The 21,832-nt window shown below is 37.1% G+C and overlaps 2 protein-coding genes across 2 annotated transcripts; one reads left to right on the forward strand and one right to left on the reverse strand.

The window, feature by feature from the left end:
- Positions 1-2,958: 2,958 nt before the first annotated feature.
- On the reverse strand, positions 2,959-3,571 carry LOC110053979 (uncharacterized). Its single transcript, XM_020760302.2, has one exon. The coding sequence runs from the start codon at positions 3,520-3,522 to the stop codon at positions 3,052-3,054; it is 471 nt and encodes a 156-aa protein (XP_020615961.2). The 5' UTR covers positions 3,523-3,571; the 3' UTR covers positions 2,959-3,051.
- An 8,762-nt stretch (positions 3,572-12,333) lies between these two features.
- LOC110054004 (ribosome biogenesis regulatory protein homolog) lies at positions 12,334-21,609 on the forward strand. Its single transcript, XM_089290637.1, has 14 exons — positions 12,334-12,547; positions 12,991-13,063; positions 13,568-13,606; positions 14,559-14,597; positions 16,072-16,122; positions 16,397-16,447; positions 16,850-16,928; positions 17,404-17,511; positions 17,642-17,691; positions 18,455-18,520; positions 19,054-19,095; positions 19,570-19,665; positions 19,840-19,874; positions 20,376-21,609. The coding sequence occupies exons 1-14, from the start codon at positions 12,354-12,356 to the stop codon at positions 20,506-20,508; spliced, it is 1,056 nt and encodes a 351-aa protein (XP_089146763.1). The 5' UTR covers positions 12,334-12,353; the 3' UTR covers positions 20,509-21,609.
- Positions 21,610-21,832: the final 223 nt, after the last annotated feature.

Genomic DNA, 21,832 nt, shown 5'->3' on the forward strand with positions numbered 1-21,832 from the left:
AAAAACAAAAACCAACAAAATTCTCGAAGTATCTCAAAGAACTCCGTACAAACAATAAAACTGGAAAATGTTTGGCTTAAATAATTTGTTTCGAAGGTGAAACAAACGCTATATATTTTGTTTTGATTGGACGAAACATTACTTTTCCGCGTGGGAAAAGCTGTACTTGATTGACATATCAATATTTCGGCGTATGCTTGACACGAAACTTCTCAAACTCATTACTATTTCATCAAGTTTAGACAAAGAAAATCACTACCTTGACATTGTTAAAGTATCTGATCTTAATTATCTTTCGTGTTCATCTCGTACTTACATGTACTTCATCAGGTGCTCGACGCTCATGGTTCAATAACAAGTAATTAATTTTTCCCGTCTCGTGACTCCCGTTGAGAGCCACGGAAGGCTGAGTTAGGGATTCAATAGCGTTGCTTCTAGAGGGGAAAAGAACATTGATGTGTCTTTGCGAGGAAATTAAAGCTAAGTCACTCTTCTTCATTCACAAAAGTAATGACAGCTGGTAAAACCCTCTGCCTAGACGAGCCTTTTGTGTCTACACAATACTTTAATTTGATCTCCGGTTTGGCTATTTGTTTCTCTTTTCCCTGTAAGGAGCCTTTCGATTTTTCATTCAAACTCGTTGTGTTTCATCTCTATGTTAAATTGGTTTAATTCTGATACCACGTCTTAAAATCACTAATAGTACAGCGTGTTTCTCTCATTCATCATCCCCTTATGTGCGGGCTATAGCATGTTACACTGATACATGATAAATCCCAGTCCAGTAGTTTTGTACTGCATCAGGATCAGTGTCCTTTCAGATATCTCATGGGTTCTATGAAGTGTTTGGGGTATTTCTCAATGATGACCTCTCCAGTTGTCCAATATATTTTGAGAGCTAAGTCGGAGTGGAACATATGGCGTGCTATGTTTCTCATTTTTAGACCAACAAAGCTATCATACGGGGTATGAAAATTATCGCCCCAGTTCTCAAACTGCTTTTAATTTTTTTTTATTCATATGGATCATTCATCATGCAAGAGAACGTCCTACGAATCTTTGAGTTGTCATATTGATAAAATATTAACAAATACAGTCACCACCAACAATTGCGAATTTGATATCAAACGACAAAAATTTGAAAACATTATACAAACTTATAAGGCAGAAATCTTACCTTGAAGTTTCATCTTCGAACGTCTTCATATCAAGCGACTACATGGGTACTGTATCCTCAGATATGATCCTCGACAAAATTTTGGAGATGTAATCATAGTTTCCTATATATATATTAACTTGAGATGTATACCTACTTAGTTTCCTTATTCTACTAGCGTTTGTAAAGCATTTATGCATTTTCCACTTCTATTCATATTTCAATAATTGCTAATATATTCTAATTGAATTAATATTTAGTATATTAAGTGCCTTTCAATTTTTCGTTAATATTCATGCGTTTTATACATGAGCCCTGCGGCTCAGATGTGGAGGGCAACCTTGTCGCACTGAATTGACAGTAACAAATTGACTGATTGACTGATCGATTTATTGGCTGAATTGCCGCCAGTAAAATTAACAAGTGAAAAACTTCCGAGTGCAATCACTTCGTGAAAGAATCAGCTGTGGAATTCAAGTTAAGCGCTATCCTTAACCAGAACTAGTTCAGCTTATAAGGTGAAATATGTAATCAAAATTTTAGTGCCCATTTTACTTCATACAGTTTGTAGTTTCAAATGGCTGCTTCGCAAGAATTGTATCTCGAGTTAAAAGAACCCATAAGCCATTAGGGAACTTACACATTTATTTATAACATCACTGCATAGTACACTTAATTTCTTACATGACAACATGGTGCATTGTAATTTATTCTTTGACAGTTTGGTACATTGAAATTTATTACTTTACATCAAGGTGTTGTGTAATTTACTAAATCACAGCAAAGTGCACGGTAATTTATTACATCATTGCAACATGCGCTGTAATTTATTACATCACAGCAAAGTGCACTGTAATTCATTGCATCACAGCAAAGTTCATAGTAATTTATTACATCACAGCACGGTGTTCTGTAATTCATTATATCAAAGCATAGTGTACGGTTCATGTAATTTATTACATCACAGCAAAGTACTCTGTACTCTGTAATTTATTATATCAAAGCATGGTGTGCTGTTCATGTAAAGCAAGGTGCACTGGAATTAATTACATCACAGCCAGGTGTACTGTAATTTATTACATCACAGCAAGGTGTTCTGTAATTTATTATATCGCAGCAAGCTGTACTTAATTTATTACATCATAGCATAGTGGACTGGAATTTATTGCATTAGAGCACCATGCAGATTAGCCATTTTGCCATCAAGGCAACGTTTGTGTTTACAAACTATCAAAGTAGCTTGAAGGGTTAATCTTACGGAGGGTATTTCAAAAATCATTCACGTGTGATCATATGTGTCTAAAATTGTGCCCCTTACGCCTGGTAGACCGTGGTGGCATGAATTGTTTTAGTAGAGTTTTGAACGACTAGTAGATTTATACTGAAAAAATTAGACTATGAACTCGAGATTTCTGTGCGTGGTAGTTTACGGGGGCTGCGCCCTCGTCAACTATCACACGATAGAAATCTCGAGCTCATAATCTAATTGTTTAATAAAAACGGACTGGTAATTGGTGGCGCGAAAAGCCAACAGTTGTTCTAAAGGACATAGAAGTTTAGTTTTTAGCACTTAACTATCCAATTGTTTTATGGAGTGTTACCGTAAACAGCTGCCGCTCATAAGCTTTCCCGGTTGTAGGCCCATCTACTTGTTAACAAAATGTTACTTCCCATTATAAGCCCCTCCTAGTTTAAAATGAAATGAATTCGATTCATTGAGATGTTTTAAATCTTAATTGAAAATCAGTATATTAAAAACGTATCCCGATAAACACTGTTGTAGTTCACCCCCCCCCCCCTGGATATAGGACCCTCCGTTAATAAACCCATCAAAAACCCCTTACGAAGTTGTACAAGCCCAAGGCTCATAAGTTTAAGGCAGAGGTTTACGGTATTCAACGAACGTAAACCTTCCAGAAGTCTCCAGAAGACGGCTGATTTAAGAAGTCATCGCATTCCCATCTGTTTTCTTCTGGAAGGGTGACCCAGTGAAATAAATTTACTATGAAAGCTGGATGATCGTATAATTCACGCATTCCTTGGTGACTCCATGTCCCGGAGAAATAGTGGCCTTCATGGTTTTTTCCCCACAGGTTACAGAGTTGTGTGAGGTATGAGTTGTCGTCCTCCATCCGTACAAATGACCCACAGCTTGAAGGCATGGTCTCTGTTTGACCTGTGAAGTACTTTATCACAGCTTCACCAGTGCTGTCAGCGACCGTGGTCATGTGGATTGTACGTCCGTGTTGTTTGTTACAGTGGAATCTTAGTTGAGTGAAAGGTAAGTGTGATCTCAACTCATTGATTGCGCTGTTAGCAATAATCATGTTGTGGTTACGGTAACTGTCGATTTTGCGGTAAGACATCTCCGGACTGTTAAGAGTCTGAGATAAACTGTCGTCAATCACAATGTTCAGGATAAGAAGCCAGCCCCCTGAAATATTCAGTAAAGAGTTACGTTATAACCAAACTGATCCGGTTAGAACTGACATAAACATTTTAATGGTTTCATTAAAAAAAAAAAATGCACAAGAGATCAGTTTTAATTACTCACGAAGCTTGAACTCGTGTTCGCGCATCGAATTGAAATTTGGAGTGTTTTGGAGTGGGAAAAAAAATCGGAGACCCCGGAGAAAAACCTCTCGAATCAAGAACGATTGAACTAACTACAAACTCCACCCACTTATGACGGCAGGAGGCCGGCGTTCTTGCCAGTGAGTTGTTCCTGCTTCCCAGTGACATTCAGCAAACGCACGACTCCTAGCTGTAGGCGTAAACCAGCCACTTCTGCTTAAAGCGAGTAACTATTATATAAAGAGAAGGGCCTTTTTGAGATATGATATTCATACGTTTTTTTTTTTTAAAAGAATTAGTCTGGCTCAACAACAAAAACGGTTGTAAGAAATATGCCGGAGTCTTTTTAAAACGCACATTCTTGATCGATAAGTAAAAAAGAAGATAAATTCCAAGCTATAAAGTTGTCATCTTGTGTTTTAGAAAATTGTCCATCGCTTACCCTCTGCGTTTGTCATGTCACAGTAGACTTTCAAAGGGTTTCCGTTCTTCTCAGGGTCGATCCAGTACTCTCCATCTCCTCTGGAGCTCCCAGAGTCCCGGATGTGCTTACAAGAATGACCCGGATGATAAGAAAACCAACCCAGGACGTCGATATTAACTAAGAAATGAGATGACTTGTTTATTAAATAGTTACTCCTTCAATTTTCTCAGAGTATTTGTCAAAATTTAACGTATTCTCCCGTGGATACATAAAACGGTTCCTTGATTGAGCTAAAATAAAAGGCTAGTGGATATAAACCATAAATTTAATGCTCTTTCATAAATTATTGTTTTATACTTCATAAATCTTATATCTGATGTTATAGGAACCATATGAACAACTTCTTATTGTTGTTTGCCAATTGACAGCTGTAAAGAAACCGATGAACAGCTAGCTATGTTTCGTAATCAGTATTTGCTAACTACTCTCAGGTGATAAAACGGTTATTATCCTCGGGTTTTGTTTTTGTCACGAGATCTGCTGTAAAAGCCTTCGAACTGAAAACGAGTTTAGTTTGAATGAGAGCCTTCGTTTTCCAGCAAGACACCTTTAAATTCCAAACCCAAAGGGAATAACAAGTCGTCCAATGAGTTTGCGCCTCGGCGGGATAAATTTTGAACTTCAGCATTTTATTGCGGAGGTCTCTTTAGGGTGACGGGGCGGGGGGAGGGATCTGAGTATCCCCCATCCCTTTGGGTTCTGGCCTAAATATCCCGTATGCAGTTTATTTCAATTGCAAAAGTTGGCGATTTTCCTACTCGATATCCCCTCAGCTATCTGGTCTAAATATCCCATGTCCCTGCCATAAATTTGCCTCCAAATATCCTGTATCCTATTGATTTTTAACCCATCCCAAGAACCTGTAAAAGGACCTCGTTGCAGATAATTATTACATGTAACTTTTGCTCCAAACTATTCTACCTTTGCCATAATATGTGGAGCCTGCCTTGCGCCTCAAGTGATCTGGACTCGACTGCCTTTTGCTGTTACTTAGCTGACAAGTACCATAAGTGTGACTGTTGTACGATAGACATTTTTCATTTCTAAGACATCTTAACCCACAGCCAAGATCATCGCTAGTCAGTGTTTCCATGACGTGTCCTACAAATTCAAAACCTGAAAACATTTCAATGTTGATTAAGCTCTTTCCTCTTTTACTGGATGAGGGGAGGGAAGTTTATATACAGTGTAAATTACTATATTTGTTGTAATTTTGCCACAGAAAGCAAGCAAAAGTTAAGATGAAGAAGATGTGAAAATAGAATAAATTTTAAGGCTGTCATTGACTTTCCATTTATAAGGCGAACGGCCAGGCTGTGGAGTGGGGAAGTTCCCACACCAGTTTGCTAACATTTCATGACTTGAGCTAACACTTGTTCAGATTCCAAGAATATAAACATTAATCAGTTCTGTTTTCTTAGCTAGACGAGATTAAGGCAGTTGGCGTACAGTGCACACTCGTCACAGTGAAATGTTTTTTTTGTTTTTTTTTTTGTAATCGGCTATATGAAGTGTACAAAAATGAGGAATGAAAGTTCTTAACCTTCAGCGCTTGGCAGAATGTTAAAGTTTTTAGCCAGAATTAACAACTTCAGTTTAATTTACGTTTCGCATAATATATTAGTTTGAACCTTCTAGTACTCAGCTAACAGCTGGAATTAGACACTTTTTGCAGGCAAGATCTTTCTAAAAATAAATGACGTGTAATCAGAATGCCTGAACTAATTTCTGTTTGTCGAAACAAGGGCGTAAAAATGCCACGGTACGGTAGAGACATCATGTGAGAGGAAAGTTTTAAATTATACATTGGAAAAATCTGTGAATTTTCAACTTTGTTTAACAAGGAACACACGAGACAAAAAAACTAATTTATTGCGGTCATTCTTCTCGCGAGTCAGAGTTGGCGTCAGTATTATCAAGCAGACAGGTAGCGAAATACCATTTAAAAATGTTTTGACTTTCGCAGTTAATCTTATCCTTAAAAAATAAAATGCATGGCAATCAGTATTAAGGTAATATTGCCCAGGCTCAGCTCTCGGTACCTTCAAGACGTTCAAAACGTGTTTCCTTGCTAGTGGAAGAGTACGACGGTGTTGTAAAGACCAACTGGGCGGTAAACACCACAAACAACATCAAAACAGGAACAAGAGGACGACCCAACATCTTCTTGATCACAGTGAATTGACTACGCTCTGTGGGGTAGAGAATGAAATGCTTTTCTCAAGTTTTAAAGTTATGACATGTTACTATATATGATACTTGTATGTTACATCAGTGCACAGATTAATATTACAAAGCTAAGCTTTATTCGCAGATTCGCTCCGCTGTCATGAATGTACCGTTAGTAAGCACCCTTGTTATGACATTTGTGACTTCAGATGTAACATTGAATATATAACGACAAGAAACTCTTACCGTTTTCCTCTTGTTTTTCTTGTTCATGGCAAAACAATTTTTGAAACCAAAATTAATCCAGTTTAAAATAGTGAGAGAATTCCCGAGAATACCCTAAATTGATGCAGTCATCAAAGGAAAACAAACACATCAATGAATTTTATCTTCACTTTTTTTAAAAACCAAACTTAATATTAAGGCACGTCTTCTGCCTGGAGGACGCGTCATATTATTTGGCACAGGATAAGGAGTTTGAAGGAACTTAATTGGCTTATCGAGACTTAACGTTCCTGACAACGAGTTAAACAGCTGCTGTATAAACTGCATTGTCAGGCAATAAAACTTAAAATAATAGACGGATTGGACTAACGTGTTTAAATCCTTGTTTCCACCCAATCCGTTGTGATTCATTTGGGAGGTTACAACTGTGCAATTTGCCACACAAATCTGATTGCATTCGAGTATGTACAAACAGAATAGTTGTAATTACCTCCCAAATGAATCCTCACATGATCTGAATTGGGCGAAAACAAGGATGTAAACATTTAGCCGACTGGAATCCGCGTCTATTTCCTTAGATCATGAAGAGTCACAGTTGGAACATTTTTTTCATTCACAGGAGTTCTTTGTTTGTATTGATTAGTAAAGGTATAATTCAGACACGATATAAAATTAAGTTATGTTAGCTCACGCTAGTTTGTGAGTTACACTGTATCAAAATATCGAGGTCTGTTAGCGGTAAATTATTTGCTTATCTTATCCCCAACATATCAGAGAAATTCCTGAAATTCAGGTTTTTTATATCCTTCAATTGGACATTATTAAATTATTTTGGGAATGAAACATATGGCGTTATTGTTTAGAGATTATGAAAGGGAATGGAAAGCTATCCCTTCAACTTTAATAAACTTCTGGAGGTTCTTTGAACTCTTATTACTATTTAGGGAACAAACTGTAAAGATTAACAAATGAATCTCGTGCCAATTTGGAGAGGGTGCCTCTAAAATCACTGGAGAAATCCAGCAATCAGCGGGTGACGTGCGGGCTCACGTGTTATTTCTTTTTCTTTGAGAAAATAGCGGAAAATATTCCATAACAAAATTTGAAACAAAAAACTCAACTCCAAGGGATATATTTTAACAAACCGCGAGCAAAACCTCATTTTCAATGAATGAATGAAGGGTTTCACATGCCGTAAAGCTTCTTCTCGCGGAACAGTCAATAGGGATTTTTACAATAACTGTCTAATTTCTCGCGTGCTGATTGGCTCGTTTTTATCATCAATAAGAGTACAGACAGATAAAATGTTAATTTATGCAAGTTTTCAAGTTCAACTTTCACCTGTCAAACTGTCAACCTTTTAACCAATGAGATTTTATGGACTTTTCTTAAGTAGCCAATCAAAAAACGAGAAAAGCTATTGACAATGTTCGTGTCATTTTGAATAAAACTCACTAATCAAATCAGCCGCGTGACGCGGGACAGGGCATCATAACGTGATGCGTGATTTGCTATTTTACCAGCACTTGATGCGTGATTTACCAATTAGATTTCCGTGATAAGTGAACGTTCTTTGAACTAGAAAGATAGCATTCATTCAAAGTAAACGGGTAAAAAGAGTCTTAAAAAAGATCATCAAATCGTGGCAGACGTGACACCATTTTCTGGTCTTTTTCTTCCTTTTCTTGACCTCTGATGTCTTTGATCTTCGTGGATCTTCATGGTGCGATAGGTCCAAACAATTGTATATAAATTATAGGAATACGTCAATTGAAAAAAGTTAAACTTTGCAGAAGGACCACGAGTGTTAAGGACAATATACAAAGGCCAATTCTGATTAGTTAATAATTGTCTCGATATCTTAGTTACGAACGTAGTTACAATGTTTACTTCCTTTTTATTGGTTTTGTAATTGGACCTTAAGCGTCACCACGCGCATATAAAAGCTGAATTAGCGTCCTTTTAAGGTAGTTTTTCGTTCCATCTCGCGAGGCCTAGTCAACCTTGAACTCTTGGTTTTCTTTGATTTCCTAACCCTTGGCTCAAGCGGGACCGATATGTGAGTACCTTTTTCAAGTTACGTTTTTATAGCTATGGGCGAAGGAATACAAACGAACATTTGTACGGCGTTAATTGTTTTATAATCGTCTAAATTAGAAAATGTTCTTAATGTTACTAGAGTGACCGCCCACCTTTTAGGTTCGAGAGCAATCAGCTGTTCATCAGTTCCTTTGTTGTGTAATTCTGTGATTGCATCATATTTAGTATCTTAGCGTAGTATTTACGCTGGCTATTTTTTGATGTATTGTTATTCAATTTCGTTATGTTATCGATTCCAAGTCGTTAGTTTGTCTCGTGTAAGTTTTGACTATTTGTTACAAACTTTTCCGCTAAATTGATAGAATTTCGTTACATATTGTTATTTCAGGTTACGATCAGTTTATTTTGATGTAATAAATCGCCGATAACCGTCAACTTTGGTTTTCCGTGGTTTACATGTCTACCCTTGAAGACGACCTGTAAAGTAGTCCCACCCACTAGTTTGTCGCGACACGCCTAGAGCTCGTTTTGTTTCGTCCCGTTTTGGAATTTGTCAGTCGCTGCAAGCGCTACAATGAGCTTCAGCGTTATTCTTGTCCATTTTGTCAACCGATCATTTTTAGCAGTGCATCAGACCAAGATAATATGTCACACCATATCCGAAGGCTATCGTATAAAAGGTCAGAACGAATTTCGTCCAAAACGGCTGAAACGATAACACACGTTAGAGTTTGGTATCATTTTATACTGCTCGAGAAGACAGTTGTGTAAGCAACGAGAGACCTTTTCATCTTCCCCATTACTACAAGGCAATCGTTTGCATCTTCTTCTTCAGTATAGCTTAAGGCTTTGAACACTTAAAGGCCATCGCCATCAATAACGTCCTTGAACATGGCGAGTTGATACTCGGGGCATTCCCGCTCAAAACCAAGTAATTATTACAGTATTTCCCTTTCCATAGCTTTCAGTTCTCGAGAATTTCTCCACTTAATTGACCTCAAATCTAAATGTTGCGGAGACAATGATATCTGGTGGAACAACATTGAAAATTGTGATGATTTAGACGGCGAGACACCGGTAGTTGTTTTCGCTCCTAGGCATTCGTAGACAGTGCACGTTGTCGACGAAATTTGAACTACCTTAGCTTTTCGCTGCAACGTGTAATATTAGATGGCAGAGAGAACCTTAAACGAACGTAATCAATCAAGGCTTAATCAGGCTACTGTAAGTCAAGATACACAAGGTGAACGCGTATTTTAATATACAATCGATGAATAGCATAAAGTACAAAGCCGTTACAGGACATAAGCGTGCATATAAAGAATGTTTGGCAAATTAGCATATGACAGTCTTAAATTAAGGTATGTCCACCATTTTGAATAATCAAATCCGACCGGTGTCAGAAACTCGTTTGTCCGATTTGGCTATGACGTCAGTACTTTCTCATTGGCTCACAACCAAGCCTTTTGTTTTTACGCTTTATAAGTGCGACACCACCCGGATGGTTGGGCGGCTAGTTAACTCCACCGCAATATACACACCTCTCTTAATCTCTCTTAAAACAATACCTCGATATATAATTAAGTATTCTTCCTCAACCACCCCCCTAAATATCCCCCAATATCCCCTCCCAACCTGCATTTCATTATTCCCCTACATATACCTACACGTTCTACATCTCATTAATTCTGTACATATACCTATATCTCATTAATCCCCCACATATACCTACACAGCCCATATCCCTCATAGAGTAAATCCAATCCCACATATACCTACATCTCATTAATCCTCCACATATACCTACAGAGCCTACATCTCATTAATCCCCTGCATATACTTACAAACCATATATCTCATTGATTCCCCACATATACCTACACACCATATATCTCATTAATCCCCCACATATACCTACACAGCCTCCATCTCATTAATCCCCCACATATACCTACACAGCCTACATCTCATTAGTCCCCTGCATATACCTACACACCATATATCTCATTAATTCCCCACATATACCTACGCACCATACATCTCATTAATCCCCTACATATACCTACCCAGTCTCCATCTCATTAATCCCCCACATATACCTACACAGTCTACATCTCATTAATCCCCTACATATACCTGCAGACCATATATCTCATTAATTCCCCATATATATCTACACACCATACATCTCATTAATCCACCACATATACCTACCCAGGCTACATCTTATTAATCCCCTACATATACCTACACACCATATATCTCATTAATTCCCCACATATACCTACACACCATACATCTCATTAATCCCCTACATATACCTACCCAGGCTACATCTCATTAATCCCCTACATATACCTACACACCATGCATCTCATTTATCCCCCACATATACCTACCCAGGCTACATCTCATTAATCCCCTACATATACCTACACACCATATATCTCATTGATTCGCCACATATACCTACACACCATACATCTCATTAATCCCCCACATATACCAACACAGCCTACATCTCATTTATCCCCAACATGTACCTACACAACTTTCATCGTATTAATTCCCAAAATATACCCACACACCCCACATCTCATGAATCCCTCACATTCACCTTCACAGCCTACATCTCATTTATCCCCCACTATACCTACAGAGCATTTATCGTATTAATTACCAACATATACCTACACAGCCCACATCTCATGAATCCATCACATTTACCTTCACAGTTTGCATTTCATTAAATCGTTTCTAGAGTCATTACTCATTATACTCAGTGCTTATCAACTCATGTAGAACCAAGTAGTCTTGAGATATCTTGGAACAAGTAAATTGACTATCGTTATTCAAATTATCCGTTCACTTGCCTTGCGTTCAGACGTTCGAACGGATACCGTAAGGAACGTTTTCGCCTGAGAGGTCACATATTTTCCGATGCATTTTTGTGGTTGAATCAGCAGAGTTCTTCTTTTAACGACGCTTTTAGGGTCGAGAAAGTAAAATTGGCGATGTACTTATTTCTTTTTACGTGGCGCGTTCTCCGTGATGCGTGATTTAATAGAAAATTCAGCGTGATGCGTGATTGGTACCCCACCTCTGCCACCCTATTGTTTACGTCAAGTTTACGGCGTCTTTTCTCCTCATTCCACAGCCAGTTTGACAATGTTATGACGCAATTTATTATCAATAAGAGGACAGACGCATAAAAGAACTGATGTCAATTTGATAGTTAAGGCAACTCACGTACACGAGGGCGCCGCGGAAATGGACGACCGGAACTTGTTGTTCTCCGTTTCTTTTGGTCACGTGGTGATAACGACATTTTAAAACGATTAGCACTGGGCACGAGAACGACTAGTAAGTGACAAATGGGTCTGAAGTCGTCTTGTGGAGATGGAAATTTATTCGACAATTTTCTTTCATGATCAGGAACTGCAATTACTTGCTCATGCTTCACTTTAACAAGGCTCAATTTCTACCGCTCACTCGAATAAAACAATATCTGAGAAAGTCATTATCACTTCCAAGTTTCTACTGTATATAACCACAGGTAGAGAACCCTGCTCCAGGCTAAATTATCTATGCCCTGTCCTCTCCCACGGTAAGTTAAACCCTATTCTAGACTAAACCTGTCTGATTTCCCCACTCCTCCGGTGTTTCTAGGGCTTTGTAACCTCGCTATCGGAGATTTTTCCCGTCATGCTCCGAGTGCGTGTGTATTTCAACATGGCGGACAGCATGGAGATTGATGTGGCATCAGTGTTATCTGCAGCGGAAAAGAATACTAGAGAGAAGTTTAAATCGACAGAAGTCATAAAAGATATAGATCCGGATCTAGACATTGGAAATTTATTAGCTACAGATCTTCAGCCGATTGATATACGAGAATTTAGGTAAGTTAATACTAGGCAGCAAGCGTTACTACACGTGCAAAATCAACATACATGTAGGAAGAAAATTCAGTGAAAGACTTGATATATTTATCTCTATCAAGATCTAATTAAAGAGATAGTGTCCATTCTTTGTACAAGGCTTGTTGGAAGCGTTCATTCGTTCTAGCGGCACTCCACTAGTTAGACATCAAATATTAAGAAAGAGTTTCTCGTGCGAATAGCCTGGGTAGTCCATAGCGTGGAGTAAGTTAAGCTTATCTCTGTTACTCACTGATCAGTCACAACGAGATTTTTTCTTGAAACAGTGGATGTTATGGGCTACAATGCTATTTGATTCCTCTGAGTTTGTTTTCGATTGATTTAATATTTATCTCGTATAATTTTCGAAATGCACTGTGGTGTTTTGGTCAGGGTATGAAAGCGTGGAAGCATCTTTTTTGCAGGAAGAACAAAGAGGATTTCCTCAGGAATCTTGCGAGAGACAACACCCAGTTGCTATTTAATGCCATTTGGAAGGTACAGTCTATTCCCAGCATAGTCAATCAGACATTGGGAAATCGAATTCAATTGAGTTTGATAATCCAACCAAATCAGTTTGATTTCCAAACCAGTCGAACTCAATCAAAGAAATCAAACCCAAACAAACTCAATGCTAGTCTCAAAAACATGGAAAGCGTATTTTATACTGAAGTAAGTCAAGCCTCGAAAAACTTGTCGCTGATTTTCAACACCAGTTTTACAAAAATCGAGAGTTAGGAAATCAAACATGCGATTGAGGTTGTTTGTCTAATTATTTTTGTGCGAGTTTAATTTCATTTGATTGCTGAACTCAATCGAGCTCAATCCATGGATTGAATTCGATTGAGTTTGATCGAGATTCAGTTCAATTGGGTTTGATTTACTCTACAGTGTCTGTTGCATCAAACTTATAAAGCCATGTTTCTGTTAATTGCTCTTGCTGCATTAGTCATTGACAGTGTAAAATTTGTTGTTTAACAGTGTTATTATTTTGATTTTTAGCTTCCGAATGAGAGATCTGAAGGTCTGGTTCTTGCAAAGGTAACTTGAATGATTCTTGTTAACCTGAGTATAACCTTTGTAAACAATATTGCATTGCATTTCTTATTTTAGAGAATACCGAAGAATGTAAATACATGTACAGTGGAACCCTGTTAATCTGGTTGCCAACAGGCCACAAAAATCTGACCTTATTAACGGGGTGACTACATTAAAGGGGCTCGTTAAATGACTGACTGAGTTTATTCTGGCAATAATAACGAGGTGGCTATATTAACAGGGTGTCCATAAGGTGGCGTTTCACTGTATATACGCCCTAACAATCATGACCTTTTGTTATTAATAGTCTTTCTGTAATATACAGCACAATTGTGCAAATGCTACAATCTGATTGGCTGAGCTACTCGTATACTATCAGCCAGTAGAGTGCAGTGGCTGTCGGTCATCTACGAAATGGCAAGGTTTTTCTGTTTTCCTGGCATTTTCGAGGAATGTTTAGATGCAAATGGATAATTATTAAATTCCTAAGAAGACTAAACAAAGGACATTTACAGTTTCTTGACTTTAAAAACTCAAAAATACTGAAAAAATGGGTGGAAGTGTAGACAACAGCATACATTGTACATGTATTTCCAATGAAAATTCAGTCCCTGCAATTTTGCTAAAGCGTAAAGTTTAATAATAGGTGGAGAAATAGCTGGAAACCATTATTTGCATTAATTTCAGTAAAACAATTAGATTATTTGCTCTCAATTTCTATGAGGTGATAGTTGATTCAGCTATCACCCCATAGAAATCTCGATTTCATAATCAAATCATTAATTAGTCATTCAATTACGTAGTTAATGTTTTTGTTCTGTTTTTTTTTTTTTTTGTTTTTTTTTTTGGTGTGACATGTATATTGTTATCTTTCATTTAACACGTCTTTGTTGGATATATTACATGTGATTACTGATTATCCCATTAATCCCATTAATTTCAAATTCTTTGACAGTTACCTGAACCTCATACAGTTATACCAAGAGAGAAACCCGTAAGTACAAAGTAAATTTAATATCAAAAAAATCAGGGGAAGGTATCATATTACAGTAAACACCCGCGTATAAGAACCTAGTGATTTAAGAACCTACAGGCTGAAATTGGGCATTTTAATACCCAAATATATAAGAACCTATTTAGGCTGGCAAAGAACAATAGGTTCTTATACAAAAAAAACACTCTTATTTTTTAGCCAAAATACTGGATTTTAATTGATAGAAATTGTGAAATTTCTGAGAAACACCATGAAAATTATTTGTTTAATTGAAAATCTTTTAAATACAGAGTATAGAATACTGTATAAAATTATACTGGTGTAGCCTTGGGACTTGAATCTGTAGAGTGCCCTGACTTTTGCTCATGTGAAATACACATTACTGCTTGTCTTTTTCATTCCAACTGTAACAGTGATACCCAAAGAAAATGTTTGTTCTTTCTGTGTACAGTACAATGCATCTTTATTTCAATACGCAAGAAAATTAATATTTTGTTTCACATTGTATTTGATTATTTTCAAATTGGTTCAATTTTAATTCCCTAAATTGGGTTTTTATTTATTGTTGCTGTTTTTATTTATATATTTATATTGCTGTTAACAATTTACATTATTATCAAATACAACTGTAAATATGGTAGCCTATGATACTGAATTTATTATTGTTTAAAAAATAAGGCTTGGCATTTTTGCGGTTTAAAATACAAATGTTCAACCATTATGACATACTAGTACTACAGTAGCTCTCTGAATGGTATCACTATGACAACTCCTACAAATAAGAACCTACTAAGAACCTACAGTGTAATCAGCCTGAAAACTACCCCAAAATATAAGAACCCATTCAGCCTGAACCAAAAAATTCTAGGTTCTTATACGCGGGTGTTTACTGTAGTTACAGTAGGAAACTTTCAATGCAGGCAAGGAAGAAGTCGGCAAATTGTCTTCCTGGCTTTTCATCTTGCTTACACGGATAGTTCTCGTAACAGCTTTTTCTAGCACTACAGGTCAACTGATTTGTTTTTTTAAATGACCGTCAAATTGATGGATGGTACAAGTCCAAGCACAATAACAGCTATTCTTTAAGTCAAATATTAATTGACTTGACTTCTGTAAATGGGTCTTGGCACATTTGATGTTGTTAGGGTAACCTTACAGCTGAGGACTTGCATCCATTCAAGAAGGATTAGAATTACTTGTAGAAGCTTATTGCTCCAGAAACTAAGTTGATCATTGGCTTTATGCAGACTATGCACTGTATGTTCAGACCTAGCAAAGTGGTCAATGCAACAGTATAATCTGCTCTAAAGTTTACATCACCATATTTATTAACACTGCCTTATAAAAATAGCAAGGGGAGAAAGAATACTCATCTGTTACACGTACATTATCGTGTTTAAGATCAACTGCAGTGCTCGAAATTTCAGATCTCTTGCTTTTGTAACTATAAAAATTTCTCATCTTAATATTTCAGATCCCAAAACCAAAATTACCTTCAAAATGGGAGGAATTTGCCAAAAGAAAGGTAAGATGTTTAATCTGTACAGGTTGTGCACACTGTGTACATGATGTGTCATTCCGTTTTGTGCTTACATGTACCTTGTAGGAATTACGCTACTTTTATAATGTCTTTCACTTTTACTTCAAAAGACGTGTACATTGTTGTAATACAGCTGTTTATTAATCCATTAACAAATATATTTTGTTTAAGTTCGAATGATTTGGCAAATGTTCATGTTGAGCCAAGACTCACATGAGTCATATGAGTCACATTTTACAGTATATTCTTAATTTTACAGGGCATAGCAAAAAAGAAGCGAGAGAGAATGATATTGGACAAAAACACTCAGGTTGGTAACACATGTATGATGCAATTTAGTTGATTCTGTCTCTTACAAACTGGTGTACATGTACACTGTACAAAATGTAGTTACTGCTTTGAAATTATGAAAAGAAAATCATACTCAAAGGTGTTTACATGTAAAAAAAAAAAAAAAAAAACTACCAATGCAATGTAGAGTGCCAGAATTCAAAATGTTTCACTCGATAGTCTATATATTTCCCTTTGTAACACTTTATATAGTTGCTGCAATTTACTCTTTCTGTAATACATGTTTCATACAGTACTTAGTCTTTCACAGAATTGCAATTGGACAAATGCATGGTATCTAGGACATAGCTTTATGAGTGTAAATTAACGGCACTGTAATGTGTTAATTACATGTAATTAAACATTTTGCAATGGCTCTCAGGAATGGAAGCCACGTTATGGATACAAGAGGGGCAATGATGAAACAAAGGAGTGGCTGATAGAGGTTCCTCAGAATGCAGGTACAGTGTTTCCTGTTTGAAAACTGCATGACTGTTCAGTATTAATTTCAACTGGTCTATTTAATTTGGACATGATGGCAAGATTGAGACTTTTCATTGTCCAGTTTAAAAGGGTTGTGTGGCTTCCAACTCATGGACTGAGGATTTGGAGGTTCATGTACAAAAGGCAATCATACAAACAGAAAATTCAACATAATTATTGAATAACATACCAGCACTTTAAGTGTACCTTATATGCTAATGCATACATATCTGATTAAAGGGACCATGCAGGTTCCTATTTAACGGCCAAGCACCGGGCAAATTGACCAGCTCTGAGGACGATTTTGCCTGCCTGGTTTGACCATCTAGAGGAAAGTTTTTCTTATAAAGAAGTTCAGTTCAAAATGTTTGGACCACCTGCAAAAACAAGTTACCCTCCTGCTAAAAACATTAATGGAACTCCTGGTCATACATTTGTTTTGTTTTTTCTTAGATCCCTATGAAGATCAGTTTGAGAAAAAAAATCAAGCCAAAAAGGAAAGAGTTGCCAAGAATGAATATCAGCGGCTGAGAAACATTGCAAGAAACAGAAAGATTCCTAGTAAGTGAAATGTTTTGTTTTGTTGTTTAATATACTGTACATGTACAATCACGGATGTGTCTTGAGTTAATCTACACACTGTGCAACATGCAAGTTTTTAAATAATAATTGATTATTTGTCTTTTTTTAGTTCCAAATAAGGACCTTGCACCAACATCTGGACGACAAAGCAAAGAACAGGTGAGCACAAATCTGTGAGTACTGAGCACTGATGTCCAAATTCTCTCTGTTTAAAGACATGTTCTTCTTGCTGGGATCACTAGCAAGCAGGTGATCAGGTGCTTGATTCTTATGACCAACATGACAACAAACAACAAAAACTTTAATTGATTTAGAAAGAGTAAGGAATTTCAATGTTATAGAGTGAAAACAAAAATGAAGGAGTGTATGGAAAAATACCCTAGGTGACATCAGAGAAACTGCAAGATTCTCTTATTGCTTTTTGCTCCCTTCTTTGAAACAAAGGAGAATTTGACATGAGATCAAGAGTCATTGATAGTTAACCTTAATAGAGAATAATGGTTAAGAAGCAAACATCAAAGAAGCGAACAAACAGGCTAGATTTATGATGGAAAGTCGACCTTGAACCTGCTCATTGATTATGTCTGAATTACATAATCGCAACACAATCACCTTTTGTATTTTGCCAAGTTTTGTGTAGGGTCAACCCCCAAAATAGCCAACAAAAACATACTACAAAGAACTTTGCCAGGTTTCATAACCATTCCCTCCACTACATGTAACTATGAAATCACCTAAGAGTTGAAAATGCCAGGCAGCCAGTTGAAGGAAAAGATTTTTTTACATGTTTAGGTCAGGGACACAAAACAAACAAACATACGTGTAGACACACACACAAAGAATACATTGAAGTAAACAAAGTTACATGTAAGCTACATGTACATGTAGACTAAAGTTCTTGCTGTGTGATACATTAATCCAGGTTTCAACAAAAATAAATGTCAGCAGACTTTCAACTGCATCTCTGGGAAAATTCACGGAAAAGTTGGTAAGTATCATTTGCAATTTGGTAAGAACTACATGTAAAATCAAATTGTGGGAATTGTTTTGTTTTTCAGTAACAGGCCAAGTCAAGTCATTTTTATTTAGGCAGGGTAGCCCCATCAGCCATGGGCTGCTATCAAAAGGGGCCCTTCGTAAAATTAAGACTACAAGATTTAACGAATTCAGAATGTGAAAATTACCTCAAAGTTACATGTACAAAGAGTTTAAAAATTAAATAAAAAGGAAATTACATATCTATGAGGTACAATTTTTTTTTCTAGATCAATACAATAAAAGAGAACAATCAAAGTATATCTAAGTATTATGTTTGTAGAAAACTGATGGCTAAAATGAAAACTAAGAGAGTTTTTAAAAATGGAAAGCGACTTGGCATCTTTTACTTATGTGGGAAAATCATTAACAGGAACCGCGCCTGAAAATCAGGTGACTTTTTCGTGCAATTTTTTTTTCCGCTCTCAACTAAAACAATTTATTGTTGAAACAATGGTTGATAGTTTTTTATGTTTTAATTTTCAGCCCAAAGAAAAGATTCCTAGAAAAACTGGAAAGAAACGACAGGTAAGACCGTAGTAGCAGTGAAAGGACGGACAAGCTTGTTTTGCGAAGGAAGACATCACGTCTTATTATGACTTGACATTAGCAATGCTCGACAAACAAGAAAGACTTGACCATGCTCTGTTCTGCTACATGTATAAAAGCTTATAGACTACGTTATACCTGAGGAAGTGAACAGAGCACGAAAGAAGTGTTAGGAAAAACGTGAACCAATATGCGGGTGTTTCTCCTTGCTTCTTGAGCACAGTCAAGTCTTTCTGGTTTTTTCATTAATTTTTGTTTGCTAGGAATAAAACGTTGTTTGCAGCTGTTCTGATCATAAATGTCTGGTGACTTGTTTTTCCCGGAAACTTCGCGAAATTCACAACAATAAAAAGTCATCGAGTTGTGGATCGTCACGTGTTGTGAAGGAGGGCATCTCTTATTTTATTTTATTTTATTTTATTTTTTGTTTACTTTATTTTTATTCAATTTTAGTTTGAGCCAGTGGCCGGCGACTTGTCAAGTGAACGAAACCGAAGTAGGGAGCTGGCGGAAAAAATTGCCAAGCGAGACCCATTGGACGTTAATAAGGTACATGTACTTTACAAAGCTCGGCTGTGCTTGCGTTACGTTCACGAGAAGCTTGATTCGAATATGATACTATGGAAGATTTTTGGGCACGAGACTGCTATCAGGATATATCGTACTGAGATCCCATAATTACTGATGACATTGACTTGACGCCTATTTTGCTAACTTTTTCAGGCTGTCAGCCAGTACATAACGGAAACACAGAAAAGGTACGTGAAGGGAAGTAGGAAAAAAAATATATTTGCGGATTCACTGCATGAAGTTTTCGCAATAGAAAAAGTACAGAAGCGCGAGAGGTACTAAAGAAGGGACGGAAAAACGGTGCGGTAGTAGTAAGTTCAGCTTTCCCTGTCCCGCTTCCCCCTGGTCCTTGGTTCATGTCCCTCCTCGCTTCCTGTCCCCCTGCCCCCTTGTCCTTAGTCCATGTCCCCCCTTTCTTCCTGTCCGCCTTCCGTCTGGTCCTTGGTCCATGCCCCCTTCCCCCTGGTCCTTGCTTCCTGTCCCCCTTCCCCCTGGTCTTTGCTCCCGGTCTCCCATCACCCCTGCCCCTACTCTCTGTCCCCCGGTCTGTCCCACGCCTCCTCCTCCTGAATCAAGGGGTCTTCTCAGTGGCCCAGATTTAGAGCCTTTTCTCGCTTCGTCCAAGAAACTTAGGGTGACAATCAAGAGAATACCTGCGGAACTTTATTTTCTTTTCCAAACTTTTCTAGGGCGGGAGAGTCAAAGAGGAAAGGAACTGGCAAAGGAAAGAAAGGAAAAACAAAGTCCAGCTTGCAAGGAAAAAACAAGAAACCGGCCGGCAACTCTGGACGAAAATCGGGAAAGAAGAAAGCGAAAGTTTAATATAACGTCGATCTCTTGAAATGAAAATCTCTTTGAGCTTGTCTTAGAGAAAATGAAGCGAAAATGATTATCTTGTGACGATTGCTAAAATGTACATGCTAAACTCTATCTTCGACCTCCCCTACTGGGTTATGAATTTATTGTTATTATTGTTATTGTTATTATTATTATTATTATTATTATTATTATTATTATTATTAGTAGTAGTAGTAGTAGTAGTAATAGTAGTAGTAGTAGTAGTAGTAGTAGTAGTAGTATTAGTATTATTATTATTATTATTATTATTATTATTATTATTATTATTATTATTATTATTATTATTACGCGGTATTCTCAATTATTAAAGTGGCGTAACATTGACCACTTTCATAAATGGCGGCCAATTATAAATTCTTTTGCAAGTATTAAAATTAGCCTTACTAGCCTCAATTTGCAGTTGGTAATTCAAAAGAATTTTTACTCTGAAACAAGTTTAGGAAGGCTAATTTAAATGCATACAAAAGAAATTAAATTAGCAGCCATTTATGAAAAGGGTCTATAACGCTCACCGCACTTTGAGACAGGTGTGGTCAGTGATAATATAACGAATTGTCTGCAAGACCAGACAAACATCGGATTTAAGTATGGCAGGGAAGGCCTGGGCCTTTTTTCGATTTTTTTTGTTGTAGATCAGGGCTCAGGCTAACAGCAGCCTTACGACGAAAGTCTGAAGAGACACCTTGGAATTCACACCAGCATAATTATTATTAACCCTCTTGTTTATCCAGTGACACTCGTTTTCGTTTTAGCTAACATGAAACGACGAGTAAAAGGTTAATAAGAAAGAAACCTTATGATGGAACCAAATACAGGCTAGACTTGCTTATTTTTTTCTTCGTACTCCTCCAGACTCCTGCAAATAAGAGTTTTAGCTAACAAGTGACCATGTGTAAAAGTTAGAAATGGTTTTGAAATAGAGTTTTTCTTATCTCAAAGGGAACTCAAAGATGGATTAGGAACCCAGGCACATGCTGGAAGTGTTGTGTGAGGTTCGAAGCCTATTCCTGGAGAAATCGCAAACAAATCAATTGATCCTTGCTGCAATAATACTCATTCTTATCAGTCTGGTGTATTTCTTACATCTTGTAACGCACCGGCCGTGCTGATTTATTGGGCAGGAATGATCAACAAGCTCATTAATTTCGAGGCGGTACTGATCGTTCTTCCGTACTCTGGAAAACATATTGCTTCTCTTCTTGACGAATTTATCTTTAATATCTACATTTCATAACCTGGATTAAGAGCAAAATAGTGGGGGGTTTTTTCTGCGAATTAAGAATAGGCG

Source organism: Orbicella faveolata, unplaced genomic scaffold (genome assembly GCF_042242905.1).
Source record: "Orbicella faveolata isolate gen_17 unplaced genomic scaffold, um_ofav_v1 contig_2, whole genome shotgun sequence".
NCBI lineage: Eukaryota > Metazoa > Cnidaria > Anthozoa > Scleractinia > Merulinidae > Orbicella > Orbicella faveolata.